This window comes from Haliaeetus albicilla, chromosome 6 (genome assembly GCF_947461875.1).
Source record: "Haliaeetus albicilla chromosome 6, bHalAlb1.1, whole genome shotgun sequence".
Taxonomy (NCBI): Eukaryota; Metazoa; Chordata; class Aves; order Accipitriformes; family Accipitridae; genus Haliaeetus; species Haliaeetus albicilla.
In genome coordinates, this window is record NC_091488.1 from 46,492,473 (window position 1) to 46,508,553 (window position 16,081).

Here is a 16,081-nt window from a genome sequence, read left to right on the forward strand (position 1 = left end):
GGAAGGAAGGAGGGGCGGGCGGGGAGAGGCTGGCAGGGCAGGAGCCGGGCGGGCTGCTGGCTCCAACTGGAAAGGAACCGGTCCCAGCCCAGCCGGGAAGGCTGTGGGAGAGCCGGCAGCGCTCGGGGAAAGCACACACCGGCTCCGATCCCGGTCCCGGCAGCCGCCACCCGCCATGGGCACGGCACCTCGCGTTAGTCCCTGGGGGCGAGGGGGGTCCCGGCGGGGGGGATCGGATCTGTGTGTCCCCCTCCCCGCCTTGTCACCCGTGGGAGGAGAGCGCTGGGGTGGTGGGAGCTTGTGCGTGGACGGTTGGGGAGGAGGGGGTGAAAGCCCGGAGGTTTTGGGAAGAGGGTGACGCAGAGCCGGTTTGTGTCACCGGGGCTACCCCCTAATTCGGGGTTTGTGCCGTAGGGTGGGTCTGTGAAGACGGGGAAGATGCCAGAAGGGGAGAAAACGAGGCAGTGTAAGCAAGAAGAGGAGCACCGGCAGAAAGAAGAGGAACGGGAGGGTCTCATCGAGTTCTACGGTTCCTACCAGGAGCTGTTCCAGTTCTTCTGCAGCAACACAACCATCCACGGGGCTATCCGCCTGGTGTGCTCCAAAAAGAATAAGATGAAGACAGCCTTCTGGTCCGTTCTCTTCTTTCTCACCTTCGGCTTAATGTACTGGCAGTTTGGGATCCTCTACAGGGAGTACTTCAGCTACCCTGTCAACCTCAACCTTAACCTTAACTCCGACAGGCTGACTTTCCCAGCCGTGACACTGTGCACCCTCAATCCATACAGGTAAGAAATAGACTCCCAGAGCTGTCGACTGCCTTGACTTTTGCAGGTGTAGGATAAAAGCAGGTACTCTTGTTCTCCTCATGGTCCTTGACCGTCCCCTTCTGTAGCTGTGCCGGTGGAAAGGACACTTTTCACAGGCCTTTGCTGCTGCAGGGCATTCACAGTAAGGCACGTTATTTTAGGCAGCTCTGCTTGGTGGTGTGTTAGCAGGCTGCATTGTAAACTGCCGCAGGGCAAAAGCAGATGCGTTTACTTCTCTCCTACAAGGATGGTAGCCTCGGGCAAGGGGCTGGATTTGCAGCTGGCAGCAGGAATGTTCTGAATCACCCCAGCAAACTTTGCTGCATGTCTTATTCAGAGGTGTTTATGTGCATCCAGCCCTAAACCTGCAGGCTCGTCTCTCCTCCCCGTATAGATACAGTGCCATCCGGAAGAAGCTGGATGAGCTGGACCAAATCACGCATCAGACACTGCTAGACCTTTATGACTACAACATGTCTCTGGCACGAAGCGACTGGTCCACACTGTCCACGCGAAAGCGTAGCTCAAGGAGCCTGCTCCATCATGTCCAGCGCCATCCGCTGCGAAGGCAGAAGCGGGATAACTTAGTCAACTTGCCAGAGAACAGTCCCTCAGTGGACAAGAACGACTGGAAAATTGGCTTTGTTCTGGTGAGATCCCTAGATATCCTGTGTCCTACAGGCTCTGGTCTCTGCCAAGCTATTTCTGTCTTGTTAGACCCTTGGCCATGCCTTTCCCTACGTAGAAGTCTGATTAATCTGCACTGGCTTTTGTTAATGACAGATAAAGGTAGAGCTGAATCCTTTGCCCAATGCAATCCCGCACCCCAAGTCCTGTCCCTGTCCACGTGGGCCACAGACTTGTCCATGTCACTGCCTGTCTTTTCCTAGGTAGAGTAGGGAAACCTTGTCCTTCCTGAAGGCTACATCAGCCTTGCAGTTGCCTTTGGAGAGCCATTTATTAACATCAGCTGCTGCAGTTTTGCCCAATAATAGCAAAGGGGAAAGTATTGGATGGCAGTGGGCCATGTGAAATGTGGTCACGGTCGCATTTGCTCCTAGGTAGCAGCTTCTTTGCCCTAGGGTATCTGTGTTTGCATTTAAAAAGGTGCTGAAGGACTGAAGCTAATCGCTTGCCAGTTAACTGGAGTTCCCACAGGATCACAAACGTCTTACAGGACACACCCTGAAGGAAGGGCTCCCCACACAGGAATTTAAAGTTTCTGGTTTTATACCACCACATAGAATTTATGTGCAGCAGATCACCCTGCACACCTCACTGTGACTTGCTGCCTCCTGGCTTTTACTTAGCTGTGCTCATTCACCTGGTGTTTCCCTTCCACCGAGGAGCTGCCCTGGGTTTGCTTTTCCCCATCCTGCTGATCAATTTTTAGTCGAGCGCAGGAGCCCAGCGGAGCTCTTCCACTCCCTCGGGTTCATCTCCTGCCCGTGCTGAGGGAGCACAGCTAATGCACAGGCACAGCCTTGCCTCCTGGACAAGACTTCTGTGACACGGCTGGTTTTCTCCTTCTCTTCTTAACAGTGCAGTGAAAACAACAAGGACTGTTTCCATCAGGCGTACTCCTCAGGGGTGGATGCCGTGCGGGAATGGTACAGCTTTCACTATATCAATATCCTGGCTCAGATGCCTGATGCAAAAGCCCTGGATGAGTCTGACTTTGAGAATTTCATCTACGCTTGCCGCTTCAATGAAGCAACATGTGACAAGGCGTAAGTGGTGGAAAGAGCCCACCAAATCTTCCTGAAAACACCCCTATTTTGTGCCTGGGTCCAAGGGGAATCAAGAAACCCACATTAGAGAACCTCTTTCCCAAGGTGGGATCGTGCCTCGTTCAGTTCTTGTTGTCTCAAATGATGTTTCTTGAGTCTTTCCTGTGGGTTGTGCTCAGCAGGGTCACAGTTTCTGTGACCTGAAACGACCTTGGAGGATGGTTTTGCCTTTTCCTGGGTTTCACACAAATGAAATAGTAATACTGGTACAAACCCCGGAGTGGGTACAGATGTACAGTGTAGAGGTCTCTTTATTCTACTCTCTACAGTGGTAAACTGGTACATATCAGCCCATGTACAAAAGGAGAAGAGAGAGTTGTTACAAAAAGACAGTAAAAAAATATCCCACTTCTCTGCTGCCATCATTGGTCAAAAAGCCCCAAAGACGTACTGGAATGAAACCCCATCAGCATGGGAGGAGGAGGGGTAGGAAGAGCTGAGAGTTTTGTCAATATTAGGAAGATAATACAGTAATTGCTAGTACTGCTAAAACCCATTTGGGCTTTCAAGGGTTAGCAGTATGAAAAACCTGTCCGGGTCCAGGATATTTTTTACAGCACATTTTAATTGCTTTTCCCTGTTCAGGCAAGTTTACATAACAAATACTGCCCATCTGCTGTAAGCCCCTCTCCCTGCAGGTGGAAAACAGAGTTGTTCCTTTCAGAAAGCCCTTCCCCTTGGTCTCACAGTCCTTCTCACCCTGTGTGAATGTTTCTGTTCCCCTCTCAGGAATTACACCCACTTCCACCATCCCTTGTACGGGAACTGCTATACTTTTAATGACAACAGCAGCAGCCTGTGGACATCCTCGCTGCCTGGGATCAATAATGGTGGGTGAGAGGCACTCATTGGTGAGTAAGAACAGCTCAGCTCTGCTTTCCCCAGGAGTTACAGGCATCATCCTGCTGTGCTTAACGCTGGTGGTGGCAGGCTGCAGCCCTGCTCTGTCTCGCCCAAGCTCTGTTTTCACCCATGTGGAGCTGGCTGTCTCATGGACATGGCTGTCCCTCGCTGCTGCCCCATTGAACTCTCTCTCTCCCATCAGTGCCTGATCCTTATGTTCATTGCTCCCTCTGGACCCGTGCTGGCCCTTCCTGAAGTCCCCTGTTGAGGTGTAGTGCTGTGCTCCAGAGACCCTGGTCTTCACCTTCTCCTTCCCCATTTTCCTGTTTCCAGCCACTGACCTGTTTGTGTTCCCAAACCCCCTGAAACCTCTCTACATCCAAAGTTCAGGCTTTTCTTCCATCTGGCTCCGAGTCTTTCCATGAAATCTCTCTCAATTCCCAGTTCGGCTTTTGCTAAGCCCCAGTGAAGAAATCCAGTTTTCTCTGGCCTCTCCTGGAGCCTCCAGCTTTGGCTCTGGTCTCTCTCCAGCCACCCTCCACTGCTTCCCAGCTTTGGTGCAGCCCTGGTTGATGTTTCTCGTCCTTCATCTCTTACGGACTTACTTCTAACCATTCTGCTCTCTCTCCTCTCCCGCACGACGGCCGGCCGTGACCCCCCTTGCTCTCTTGACATTTCCTCAGGTCTCTCTCTGGTGGTGCGCACCGAACAGAATGATTTCATCCCTTTGTTGTCCACGGTGACGGGAGCCAGGGTCATGGTCCACGATCAGAATGAGCCAGCCTTCATGGATGATGGGGGTTTCAACGTGCGTCCGGGTATCGAGACCTCCATCAGCATGAGAAAGGTGAGGAAGCAGCAGGGGTAAGAGCTGTGGACGTGAGGTTATGGGGGAGCTTTAACTTGGTGGATAGATACAGATGGGTTGTCATGGGCCCAGTGTGTATTTAAGGGAGGGGATTAATCACATGGAGTGGAGGGAGGGGAAGAAGAGCAGCTTACTGGACTAGACGAGAAGCATTTGGCTGCAATTTATCAGTGAACAATGAAATGGAGGAAAGCAGGGGGACCTGGCATCCTGAGGAGAGCATAAAAAGCAGATACTGATGGACAAGCAGCCTGTGGCTGGGAAGCGTAGAAAGAGAACAGCAAAGAACCAGTCGTTCTGAGTAATGACTGTTCAATATTCTAGGAGATGACTGTGCGTCTTGGGGGCAGTTACAGTGATTGCACAGAGGATGGCAGTGATGTGCCAGTGCAAAATCTGTACTCATCCCGCTACACCGAACAGGTAACTCATTATCACTGGTCCTGTGCCAGCTTGTGTCCCTACTTTCCTGAAACGCTTCAGTCCCCTAACAGCCACGCTTGTCCGTGGGCTCTGTTAATAGTATGATGTGATACAGGCTGCAGTGGGTTTGGTTCCCTTGTTCAGCCTTTTCCACCTCATATGCCTCCCAGGTCTGCATTCGCTCCTGCTTTCAGCTCAACATGGTAGAGCACTGTGGCTGTGCATATTACTTCTATCCCTTACCCGCTGGAGCAGAGTACTGTGACTACACAAAGCACGTAGCCTGGGGTAAGTGGACAGGAGGAATAGTAAAGCTCATGCCCACCTCAACCTGTTTGGTCCACCTCATGTCCCATTACATCTCCTCATTGTCTTCAGTGACCTTCCTGGTGTGGGACATCCAAAAGACACTCTTGTCTTGGATGGCTAGTCCCTCTGAGCTTGTGGAAGAAAATCTCCCCTGGATTCCCCTTGCTGTCGCCCGTCACCCTTTGTATACAGATACTGTGAGCTTACCTGGATTTACTTTCTCTGCTGCTCAGGCTACTGCTATTACAAACTCCTGGCTGAATTCAAAGCTGACGTGCTGGGCTGTTTCCACAAATGTCGGAAACCTTGCAAGTAAGTTTGATTGTCAGGCAGACTGGAAACTCTTTATTCCTAGAGGTGTTGGAAAGCATTCGCTGACCAGGGCAAATGCTTGAGTCAATAGCTGAGCTGCAACCTGAAATGATGTTTCTCCCATCAGGAAGCCGAAATGGCTGAGGAGCATCAGTGTCAGCTTGGGGGTGAGCTCCCAAGGACTGTGCAGAAGCTCAGTGGGAAGTGGGCAGAACTTCAGCATGGGAGGGAGTTTCCAGGTGTGCCTGGGGATTGAGAGACCTGGCCTTGTGGCTCCTACAGCTTCAACAGCTAACACGGCCTCTTGTCTTCCAGAATGACAGAATACCAGCTGTCAGCTGGATACTCCCGTTGGCCTTCTGCTATCTCAGAGGTAAGGAGAGGGTATCCTGGCTCCCTAGCGCTGCTCTCACCTCCCATTTAGTCCTTCCTCAACTGGTACTAAACCTACAGGAGGTGACTGCGATCATGTAATGCAATTTATTGCACTTTCATTTCAGGACTGGGTTTTTTACATGCTTTCACAACAGAACAAATACAATATCACATCGAAGAGGTGAGAGCCCCTCAGCAGAAGTTGCATCCAAACCAGAAACCATCCGAGTGGCGTGTGTGTGTTGGGGTGGTCAGAGTCAAGATTAAATCACAGATGGGAAGAGATTAGGCATGGGACCCATGGACAAGGCCAGTGGATTTGAGTCACAGTAGAGATAAACTGAGACTTCAACAAGGACTGGGAATCCAAGTGAAGAATCTGAAAAGGGTCACATGCTAGTATGAAAATAGTAAGCCCCAGGCAGCTGCTGTGTGGTCTGGAGTCATGGTAAGGGCTGATGGAAGAGTGGGAAGGAGAGTCATGCAGGAGCTTGTACTTAGCCAATGTAAGATGCCACAAACATTGGGTTTCACAGTGCAGTCTCAGAAGTGCACTGTGAGTACCAAAGACTGTATTTAGTGGAGAATGATGGAACAGCAGAGATGGGGAAAAGCCTCTGGCTGGTATATGTGGGAGGACAGGAGGGCAGAAGGGGACAGAGAAGACAATTACACTTGGTGAAGAAATGCAGGGATTGCAGATTTGGGATTGCTGAGCCCCATCTTTCATTTACAGGAACGGAGTTGCCAAAGTGAATATCTTTTTTGAGGAGTGGAACTACAAGACCAATGGGGAGTCTCCTGCCTTCACGGTACATACTTTACTGCCACGTCCTCTCTACTCACCCATTCCCCCACGATGTCCCTTCATATTGGCCGACATTTGTTCCAGCAGCATTGCTGGATATTGAGTCTCTTTTCCTGTGGCAGGGTGGGAAAAATTCTCCAGCACTGCGGGGGCACTGCTAGTGGGAGCAGGCAGGGAAGCAAAAGGCTCAAACGAGGGCTGTCCTCACTGCCCTTTCTCCATCTCTTGCAGGTAGTGACTCTGCTGTCCCAGCTTGGGAACCAGTGGAGTCTCTGGTTCGGATCCTCTGTCCTGTCTGTGATGGAGCTGGCAGAGCTGATCCTGGATTTCATCGCCATCACCTTTATCTTGGCCTTACGCTGGTTCCGTTCTCGGCGGCAGCATCTCTCTCCACCACAACCTCCTCCAAACAGTCACGATAACACTGCTTTCCAAGACGAGGCACCAGGTCTCAGTGCTCCACACCGCTTCACCGTTGAGGCTGTAGTGACCATGCTGCCATCCTACAACAGCCTGGAACCGCGTGGGCCGAGCAGGGATGGTGAGGTGGGACGCGAGTGAGGCAGTGGCTTATTCCACAGTTCGGATGGATGGCAGTTGGAGCAGAGGCTGCACACTTTGTCTGTGGGACCTGCATTTCCTTCTTTCTGGGGTGCTCTACCTGGACCATAGCAGAAGACTGCACTGTGGTTGGCCTGGGTTCATTGCTTTCACTACTGTAGGTGAATTCTTCAGTCTCATAAAATATTATTGCTCTGGGGATCCCCAGGCATGAGACTTGATCTAGTATATGTATGGGGGAGATGTCCACTTGGTTTCCTTACGCTCCTTGCATGTGCACACCTACAGGTGCATGCATGCTTTCTTGTCCCTGCAACAAGGATGCTGCCACAATTCTGGTCTGTTGTTAATTAAAGAGGTTTGGCAGGCGTGACTGGCCTCCTCTGTGGTACAACAAGGTACAGGAATGTAGTCTCTGGGGTACAAGTCTCTCAACAGGCTGAGCTTTGTTAAGCTTTCCTTAAGGTTGGAAACTGGTTGCTCCTTTCCTAGTTCTTAATGTCCAGCTCTGATCCCAAGACCAAGCCACCCACCCTCTCTTCTCCCTGAGGAGAGGCTACTTGTATAGCCCTGAGAGATTACAGCCACTGACATAATCTCAATCTATATTACACACAATACACCGGGGAGGTGATCGATGCTTGCTGCCACTCTCAGGTCAGGACAAAACACCCCTGGCAGAATGAGGTCTCCCTTTTCAAGCTGCCTATGTGGCACTGATAGATCTTAGCTGTACAGCAGTCTCCTTCCTTGTGATATACTGTACACATGTACGTTCAGCCATTTGACTGTTTGCTAGAGCGTTGGGGATAAACTGATCTCTACATAGGAGCTATGGAAACTAAGTGGCTATGCACACCCTCAAAAACATCCCAAACAGTATCTCTTGCAGGATCTCATGGCAGGAAAGAGGATCAGAATAGCACAGGTCACGCAGTGCCTGCTCTGCTCCACTCTTCTCTGGCTCACCCACAGAGGCTCTGCTGAGGATTGTGAAGCACAAAAGTGCTGCAGGCTTTAATCTAAGATCCTTTCAGGGAAAGCTTCAGCCTGTTGGAATGGACCACATAGGCAATCAAGGCCAGGACAAAGATGGTCCTCTTCCCAGGAACCAATGGAATTTGGGGGTCTTTGCGTGAAAGCACACATCTTATTTCTTGCAGTAAGCTTGCCATACTATTTTTTACAAATACTCAGACCTCTGCTGCAATGGTATTTACACAGCACTTTATGGGGTATCAAGAGAGCAAGGGTGATGTCCTTAACAAACAGGATTATCCACTTGAACGGACACAAACACAGATACCGGAATTTAAGCGTATCATTTAGGCAAATAGCTGTGGTACTATGTACCCAATCACACTGCAAACAACCTCTTCTGAATTTAAAAACTAGTTAATCATAACAAAAGAAAAACTTCAAATATTTTAAAAATTAAGGTAGATGCACTGCCCTTGGGAAGATGGAGGATTTTACTGCAGTATATAAACTGTTGCCCAATTCTTCCCTTTGAGATGCTAAACACATGCTTGTTGTACTGCTTTTGCCTCAATTACCTAAATGCACTTTTCACTTCCCAGCAGACAGTGATTTTCTTCCTCCTCATAGACGTGAACGCTGTATTCTTTATTACACAAATATTCATGGTTTTTCAAACTTTACCCCAGTGCTCAGCTGAGGACCCTTGTTTGAAAGTGAAGATGATGTCTCTCTGCTGGGAATAGGAGGGAGTGATTCAGGGGGTGTACTTCAGCAAGGGGAGCAGCCCAGCAGGAAGGAAAGCCCTGCAACCACAGGCACTTAGAGCTGTGGGAACATGTATTCCCCCGGGAGGCTCCCAGTGGAAAAAATCAGGACTGCTACAAACAAGAAAAAAAAAAAATCCACTTTCTGTGTTTATGGGAGATTTTAAGTGAAGTAAAAACATGACACTGGACACAAAGGTGTTTGCTTCACAAAATCACCTCCAAATCAAGAAAGAAGAGCGAGCAGGTGCAACTTCTAAAACAGTCTCTGTATATCATAAACGTACGATGATTCATATGGTGAGCATGATCTTTCCTGAATATCCAAAGAGTAAGACACGATTCCTCACATCACATGGAACCTTGTGATAACCATAAAATTGATGTGACCCACTGCATCACACGTAGTTAAGTGGGTAATTAAAGGAAGATTAATCAGATGCATAACTACTTGAAACATTAAATTCTCTTCACCATCATAAAGAAATATAGCTGTAGAAGGTGGTGATGTATTCCCTAGGGGAAGCTTGCACCATATTATCTCTCTCTTCTGTAAAAGTGTTAAAATGCAAAAAAAATTAGCTTTGACTGATGAACTCAAAAGTAATGGCCCCATTCTGGGTAGCTGTAAATCCAGAGTTAAAAGCCTGCACAAACACAAAGCTGTTATACAAGCCGATAAATAGATTAGCCCTCCCTGTCCTGAGGATCAGGGCAAAAATCACCATCTTGGGAGAAATCAGGTGATCCTCCCAGGAACATCCCTACACTTCTTGTAGGCTGACAAGACCGCAAATTATCAGCTCAACAGATGTATAGTGAGCTTGGTCTGGCTGAAAACAAGAGGCGAGTCCAGCAGTGCTGGAGAGAGAGTGCAGAAAATGGAGTATTTCACTGACAATGTGAAATATTAGAGAAAAGGGAAGGAAGTGTGCATTTAGAGTGATTTGTAGGTCAGCAAAAGGCAAATTAAAGGTCTAAGCTGGGGAGAAGGAGAAAGCTGAGGGGATATAAATGCTCTGTGGTCATAGGTATGTTAGAGGCATAGCACAGTTATTTGGACGACATGGAAAACATGCAAGGAGCAACTGTAGGTCACAGGACACTGAAGAAAAGCAAGTTGTGTCTTTTTGGACTGTGAGCATCTGTCATGCAGGGAGAAGGCAAGTTGGGGACAATCCTGGGGCAACTTTCAGCAGCATCTTCAGCCCCAGTTCTGTGCTCCAGAGCAGCTGGCCAGCTTTTGAAAGTGAGCATTCAAGTCCCTAGGTTTGGCTAGGGACCTGGGAGACTGTGTAGTCAACAGTCTGGAAACACATCCATTCCAAGAAAAAGTTTTTCCTATCCCCCTACATGAACAAAGCTGGGAACTAATAGGAAGACAACACACAACTTGGCAGGAATTGTAGCATGACTGGTTCATTCAGGTTGTGCAGGCCTGATCTGTGCTGAAGTTTAGACCGTATGTGCTGCTTTAATCCACCAGCCAGTCCAGACAACCTCCTTTCCCAGGAAGGCTTTCATCTTTCAAAGAATTAGCCTGGCTGCACCACTCCAAATCCACCACTGACCATACATTGTTCTGCCATGATTTTGATGTTTAAGACCGGACAAAGATTGATCGTAAGGGAACCACAAGCCACAGGGAGTACTGCTTTACAACCTGAAGTTTGGAACAGCAGGGGCAAATAAGGCCACAAGTACCTCATTTTAAAATAAGTCCACACTGGACAAAGCTCTGTCATTTCTTTTTAATGAGTTTCAAGTGTACAGTGAAGCAAAACAAGGGGCCACTTACCTTTATTCCAGCCATGCTCCAAGATATGCTGTGAGCTACTCTTGGAGGTCTTCATCTGGATCCTGAACGTATGTCCCAACACCAATGGAGAATTGCTTTCTGGGTTTAAGGATCCTAGGATAGGTTATTGAAACCCAAAGGCATCACAGCCTGAGGAACTAGAGCTACCAGTAACACACCATCCGATGCAGGGGACTACCTCCTCATGCATTACACAGCAGGTAGACATTTGGTGGCTGGAAGTAAGAGTTCGCTTGGGCAGCCTCTTCCACAGCTGCTGGTTCATACTTCGTGTTACAGACTTACCAGAGTCAGTCCAGCACACGGTTCCAGTACAACTGGAACTACCATCATTTTAATGGAAAGCCAGCCACTGCTTTGAGGGCCAGAACTTCAGGTGTGTGTATAGTATGAAAGTGACAAAAAAAAAGAGATGTTCCAAAACCAGTTTGGTATCCCAACCCCTCCCCACCCACTGACAGACCAGACAGACTCAGTAAGGTGGCAAATTGTGTTTCTTAGAGACCATTAACAGTACATGAGCTGATTAGTATAACATGCCAGAGGAGATTACAGTTGTGTTTATAGAGGAAGGAAATAAACTGCACGTGCGTGAGTGGCTGTAATGCTGTGAACAGCAGAGTCCCTTGCTTTTACTCAGAGGGCCTTGGTGATTTTTTTCTTTGCCCATGCATAGAGACACAAGGGAGGGGAAAGGGAGCAGAAGAGGCAACATACAACATTTAAGAGAAAGAAATGGAAGAGAGAGCCTAGGGGGACCTCAGCCCCCAAAGGAACAGGAAGAATGTGGCACCAAAGGCTTGTTTAGAAGAGTTCAAGAGAATTGCTGGTCTGTGGGCCTCAAGCTTGTATGCCCACCCCCTAAAATGACAGCAGTAAGTAGTACAAGCAGGCCCTGGCTCCTCTTCAGTAGATGCACTTCTGACCGTCCATCACATCTGTTCCACAGGGAATTAGGGAAGTGCTCAGGGGACGAGGGCTGCTTCACTCCAGATCTTCACCTCTGCCCTCACCCAAGGTGGAGAGGGATGGAATTGCAGGGAGATGAACTCAGTGCAAATGAAATGCTGGGGCATGGAAGTGAGCATGCAAAACCTAGTCCCTTCCCAGATGCCCAGTGAGGAGGAAAGGGGCTTCCCCAGCACACCCAGTGAAACCAAAAGCATCTGCCCTTCCCATCTTTGCTACTTCACTCCCATCTGGGAACTCCAGTGATGTTCTCCCCTGCCTCCCCATATCCCCTTAAGCCTAGGCAGATGCCAGTGTATTCTAGAACTGAGGCAGAGCTTCCTAAACTAAAGGAGTTCCCTCTTCCCACTCTAGATGACAGGCTACAGCTCAGCTTGTGAAAAAGAAAACAAACAAAAGAACAAAAATCACCCAAAAAAACCCAACAACAAAAACCACTAAACAAACGTTCTGCAGTCAGACTGCAGAAACTCAGGAACAGGGCAGCTCACTTAACCCCAGGTTTGACAACACATTCAAGCAATTCACAGCTCTTGTTATTTTTCATGGAGGAGAACAAGGGAATTGCTTACAGAAAGCCACAGCATTCCACACTGCAAGTTTACTTCCAGCGGAGACCACCTTGGATCTAAATTCAAGAGAACCCATGGCAAGTAGGAAGATTTCAGTTTGATAGGCAAGATCTCTAGAGATCTAAGCTGCCAGACTGGGACATCTGATGTCACTTTGCAATACCCATGCCAAGAGCAGCATTTTCCTTTGAATCCCCTAGCTAGCCATTCCAAGTATTTTCTAACTCCCGCTGAAAGTTCAGGCTTTGTGGCAGCACAAACAGAACAGGTATTCTTAATCAGAAAGCTGTGTGGCTCATTCAGTCTCATCAGGAATACCTCCAGTCTCCTTCACATCTCCAACTATGTAGTGGATTTCCTTCGACATTCAACCCAGTAACACAAAAGCAAAACACCCATTCCCATTCTGCCACTACCCCAAAGTCTTCCAGAAAGCTACAAGACAGTAGAAAGCCACAGGGTCCTGGCTTGTGTCTGCATAGACGAAAGGAATATCTGACACCCCCCACCAGACTCCTTACTGTTGTTCCTTTGTTCCTTCTGGCAGGAGATTTTACTCCCACATGTGCCTTTTAGATAGTAAAAAAACCCCTCCTTTCACTTAAGTGTGTTTAGTCTGTTGCACTTGACTGAGGTAATCACATAGGTTCTCCTTTATAATAACTGAAATGGCCACGTTCAAACAGCAAGTCATCTGAAAATAAGGACAGGCAGAATAAATCATTTAAGTGCTCATCTCCCCATGGCTAGAGAAATCTATATCACTACATCTAGCTCAGTCAGATGGCTCACAGTCACTGACCAGCACAAACTAGCCTTTATTTCAGAAGCTCACTGAAAAGCTTAAGTCATGCTGCCACTCTTTCTAGGCAGAACACTAAAGAATCTCACATGCAGAAGTCCTTCATCCCCAAAGGCACTGCATTAAGGCATTCTTATTTTGCTAGAGTCCATACAGGCACTATTTGAGAAGCTCACACCCAAAAATAAACCACATAAATTCCCTGCAGAAGAGCAGCAGCAAGAGCTACCCACTCCTCCTCTACTTCCCTTTCCTCAAAACTCAGATAACCCTCCCTAAAGCTGCAGCAGCTGTTGAAGAGTTTAACCATGTTCAGTAGAGTGCTTCAGAGTCCTATACAGAAGACAAATCAAAACCAATAAAGAAATCAATGAAGAAGCTAGGTGGAAGGGAAGGAAAGATTCAGGGGCAAGAAGAGACAGGCAAGGTGACAGGGGACAGTAGGTTGCAGACTGAAGGAGCTACATTCAAGTAAAAAAGTAGACTGGAGACAAAGCAATAGGGGAAAAAAAGGAAAGAACAAAAGGGCAAGTTACACCAAAGGTGCCCCCCAAGACCTCCAAATCCCCCACCAGGGAAGGGACTTGCCAACCCACCCACTCCAGGGCAAATGCCCCTCATACTTACATGTTTACCTGACCTGGCAGAGAGAATTGCCCATCTCTACAATGATGGCCACCCCCAATTCCTTCTGCTACTATGTAAAGCATACCATTTCCAAAATAAGCGTGGGAGTTCCAGCACGCCCTCCTCCCTTCCCCAAGGACTGAAGTTAACACTTATGCAATCAAGACCCTCCAGATCTCAAACCAAAAAGTTTAAAGTACTGGAGAGTTGGTGCTTCTCCACCCTTGATCCCGGGCTTTTTGGTACTTACTTACAATCACCGCCACCACAATGGCACCAATCACTCCCATCATGATCATCATCTGGAGAGAGAGATTGGCAAAGAACAATACTCAGAACAGATTGACAAGTTCACATATTCCCTGACACCCAGGGAACATCAGCCAGACCCTGAAGGTAGGACAGCCAAGGCCTCAAAGTCTTTCCACAGTAAAAGAATCCTAAGCATTTGAAATCATTATTAAGCCCCAACTATCCTCTCAAAGCCCTGCAGGAGAGGACCAGCCCAATTTCCTTCTGATGAAGGAGGTCAGGGCACTAGGAAACTCACCTTGCAGTTCTTCCACCAGTACTTCCTTTTGAGTTTTGCTGCGCTACTTTCAAATTGTGAGGCACCGGCCTGAAGGGCATCTGCACGGTCATCTAGCTCTGACAGTTTCTCGTCTCGTTGCAGCACCTTGTCTACATTTACACACATTATATCAACCACCTGCAGAAGGAAGAATAGTAGCAGCAGTTGTATTGGTAAAGAGAGTTGAAAAAGTAAGAGGAGTAACTTGGCCAATAACTAACACTGAGATACTAACAAATGAAAGCTCTAAACAAGGAAAAAGGGTCAGGATAAGAAACAGTTTTCAAGTCATTGCCTACTTTGAAGTGGGGGAAAAAATCCTAGACCCCGTGTTAAAGTATCAGTTCAACTACACTTAAACCAGGTCCTTGGCCCCACATTCTCATCACCCATCTTTAAAAGCTCTCAAATCCAGCAAGTCTAATTCACTCCCTTCATGAGAGTAATCATATGCTCACTCCCCAGTAACTGCAAAAATAAGTTAGAGCTACATGTTGCTGCCCCAGTGAGGCATAAAGGCGTTACTGCATGTCAGCAGCCACACCACAGACACTGACCCTGGAAAGTCAGACAAGGTTCCCCCCACATCACACACTGAGTCTGCACACAGACTGTTCCCTTGAAGCAGCAGGCAGGGATTAAGATCCAGTTGTTCTGGATGCTGTATAGCTTTATTTCCATAACAGATGCACGCTAGGAGGTACCAAAAATCTAACAGGCCCACTCCTTAGAAATCCTATCTGGAATTAAGCAGCTTTTAAACATAAAGCAATCTCTCCTCCAGCCTCTTTATAGATCTGCCATCACCTTTTGAGTATGAATGCGTTTCTGGCATTGGCATGACAAGAGCATCCACCCCCTCAGCAACAGACGCCTGTCAAGAACATCGCTGCTGCAGAGCGGTAGGAAAAAAAGAGCGCAGGCAGCCTACGGGAAGCCAGCGCGGCTGGCAGGGTTACCAACCTCCTTCATTTGGGCCTGCGTCTGCTGCAGCCGACGGTTACTGCTCACATTGGTGGCTTGTCCAGGGGGGGCCCCACCAGGGGCTCCCCCTTCGGGGGCCTCGGGAGCAGGTTGCTGAGCTGCATCAGACCTAAGGAAAGAGATGAGTAAAGAGAAAAACCCAGACACTCAAGAGAAAGGACCCCCACACGCACACTCTCCCCAAAAATCCACCTGGACCCCAGTACCCCCAGGGCTGGGGCAGTGCTGGCTGCTGCCCCGATGGCCTGCACCCTTTCTAGACACCCCCACACACCGGACAAGGAGGGGACGAGCTGAGGGGAGAGCCCGGAGCAATAGCAGACCCAGGAGGGCAGCGGGGGAAGGCCAGCCCCGGGGGGGGGGGGGGGTGGGGTGGGGTGTGCCCGGCGCTGCAGCCTCCCGGGAGCCGGGAAGGGAGACCGGGAGGGGGACCCGCAGCGTGCCACAAGGACCGGGACGAGGGTCACGCTGACGGGGAGACACAGCGCGGGGTGGGGGGGGCACCCCGGGGACGGGGACACGGCAGCCCCCGGACGGCTGGGCGCAGCGGTGGCCGCCGGCCAAGTTGACAGCGGCAATGCGCCACTCGGACCTCACCGGCCAGGACGCGGGAGTCGTCTACTATGGGCCTGTTCCCTCCCGTTCCACCCACACACACACCCCCCCCAGCCCCCCAAAGCCACGGCCGGACGGACACTCACATCACGGAACCGGACCGGGACCCCCCCACGGACGCGCCGCAACACCGAGCTCCACACCCCACCAACTAAAAGCGCCAGCGGCAGGGTTCCCGTACTTATAGGCGGCGAGGCCCCGCCCCTAGAGCCAACAGCCACTCACAAGCGGCCGCAGGAAGGAACAGCGAATCAGCGCCCCCTTTGGATTTCTCGGCAG

General features: G+C 49.4%; 2 protein-coding genes across 5 annotated transcripts; one reads left to right on the plus strand and one right to left on the minus strand.

Annotated features, from left to right (window-relative positions):
• Nucleotides 1–2: 2 nt before the first annotated feature.
• On the plus strand, nt 3–7,471 carry SCNN1A (sodium channel epithelial 1 subunit alpha). Its single transcript, XM_069785941.1, has 13 exons — nt 3–193; nt 415–788; nt 1,204–1,459; nt 2,352–2,539; nt 3,329–3,429; nt 4,126–4,289; nt 4,635–4,733; nt 4,904–5,021; nt 5,276–5,354; nt 5,670–5,727; nt 5,855–5,910; nt 6,466–6,541; nt 6,769–7,471. The coding sequence occupies exons 1-13, from the start codon at nt 176–178 to the stop codon at nt 7,096–7,098; spliced, it is 1,917 nt and encodes a 638-aa protein (XP_069642042.1). The 5' UTR covers nt 3–175; the 3' UTR covers nt 7,099–7,471.
• A 2,571-nt stretch (nt 7,472–10,042) lies between these two features.
• VAMP1 (vesicle associated membrane protein 1) lies at nt 10,043–15,974 on the minus strand. 4 transcript variants are annotated; one of them, XM_069785942.1, is made up of 6 exons: nt 15,889–15,974; nt 15,167–15,296; nt 14,183–14,341; nt 13,883–13,934; nt 10,642–10,740; nt 10,043–10,506 (listed from the first exon to the last, which is right to left on the minus strand). In XM_069785942.1, coding segments are annotated over exons 1-6 (570 nt in total). In that variant the 5' UTR covers nt 15,891–15,974; the 3' UTR covers nt 10,043–10,378. The 4 variants fall into 4 exon arrangements, with proteins under 4 accessions (XP_069642043.1, XP_069642044.1, XP_069642046.1 ...); XM_069785943.1 differs by lacking the exons at nt 10,043–10,506; nt 10,642–10,740 and adding an exon at nt 11,139–12,897; XM_069785945.1 differs by lacking the exons at nt 10,043–10,506; nt 10,642–10,740 and adding an exon at nt 11,139–13,338.
• Nucleotides 15,975–16,081: the final 107 nt, after the last annotated feature.

What these genes read in the sequence shown, in the direction of transcription:
- VAMP1 (XM_069785942.1), bottom strand. An exon ending in CGCAGGCCCAAATGAAGGAG is followed by an intron (nt 14,342 to 15,166) that starts GTTGGTAACCCT and finishes TTCCTTCTGCAG; the next exon opens with GTGGTTGATATAATGTGTGT. An exon ending in GGAGCATGGCTGGAATAAAG is followed by an intron (nt 10,507 to 10,641) that starts GTAAGTGGCCCC and finishes TCCAAACTTCAG; the next exon opens with GTTGTAAAGCAGTACTCCCT.
- SCNN1A (XM_069785941.1), top strand. An exon ending in GGAAAATTGGCTTTGTTCTG is followed by an intron (nt 1,460 to 2,351) that starts GTGAGATCCCTA and finishes TCTTCTTAACAG; the next exon opens with TGCAGTGAAAACAACAAGGA. An exon ending in AAATGTCGGAAACCTTGCAA is followed by an intron (nt 5,355 to 5,669) that starts GTAAGTTTGATT and finishes CTTGTCTTCCAG; the next exon opens with AATGACAGAATACCAGCTGT.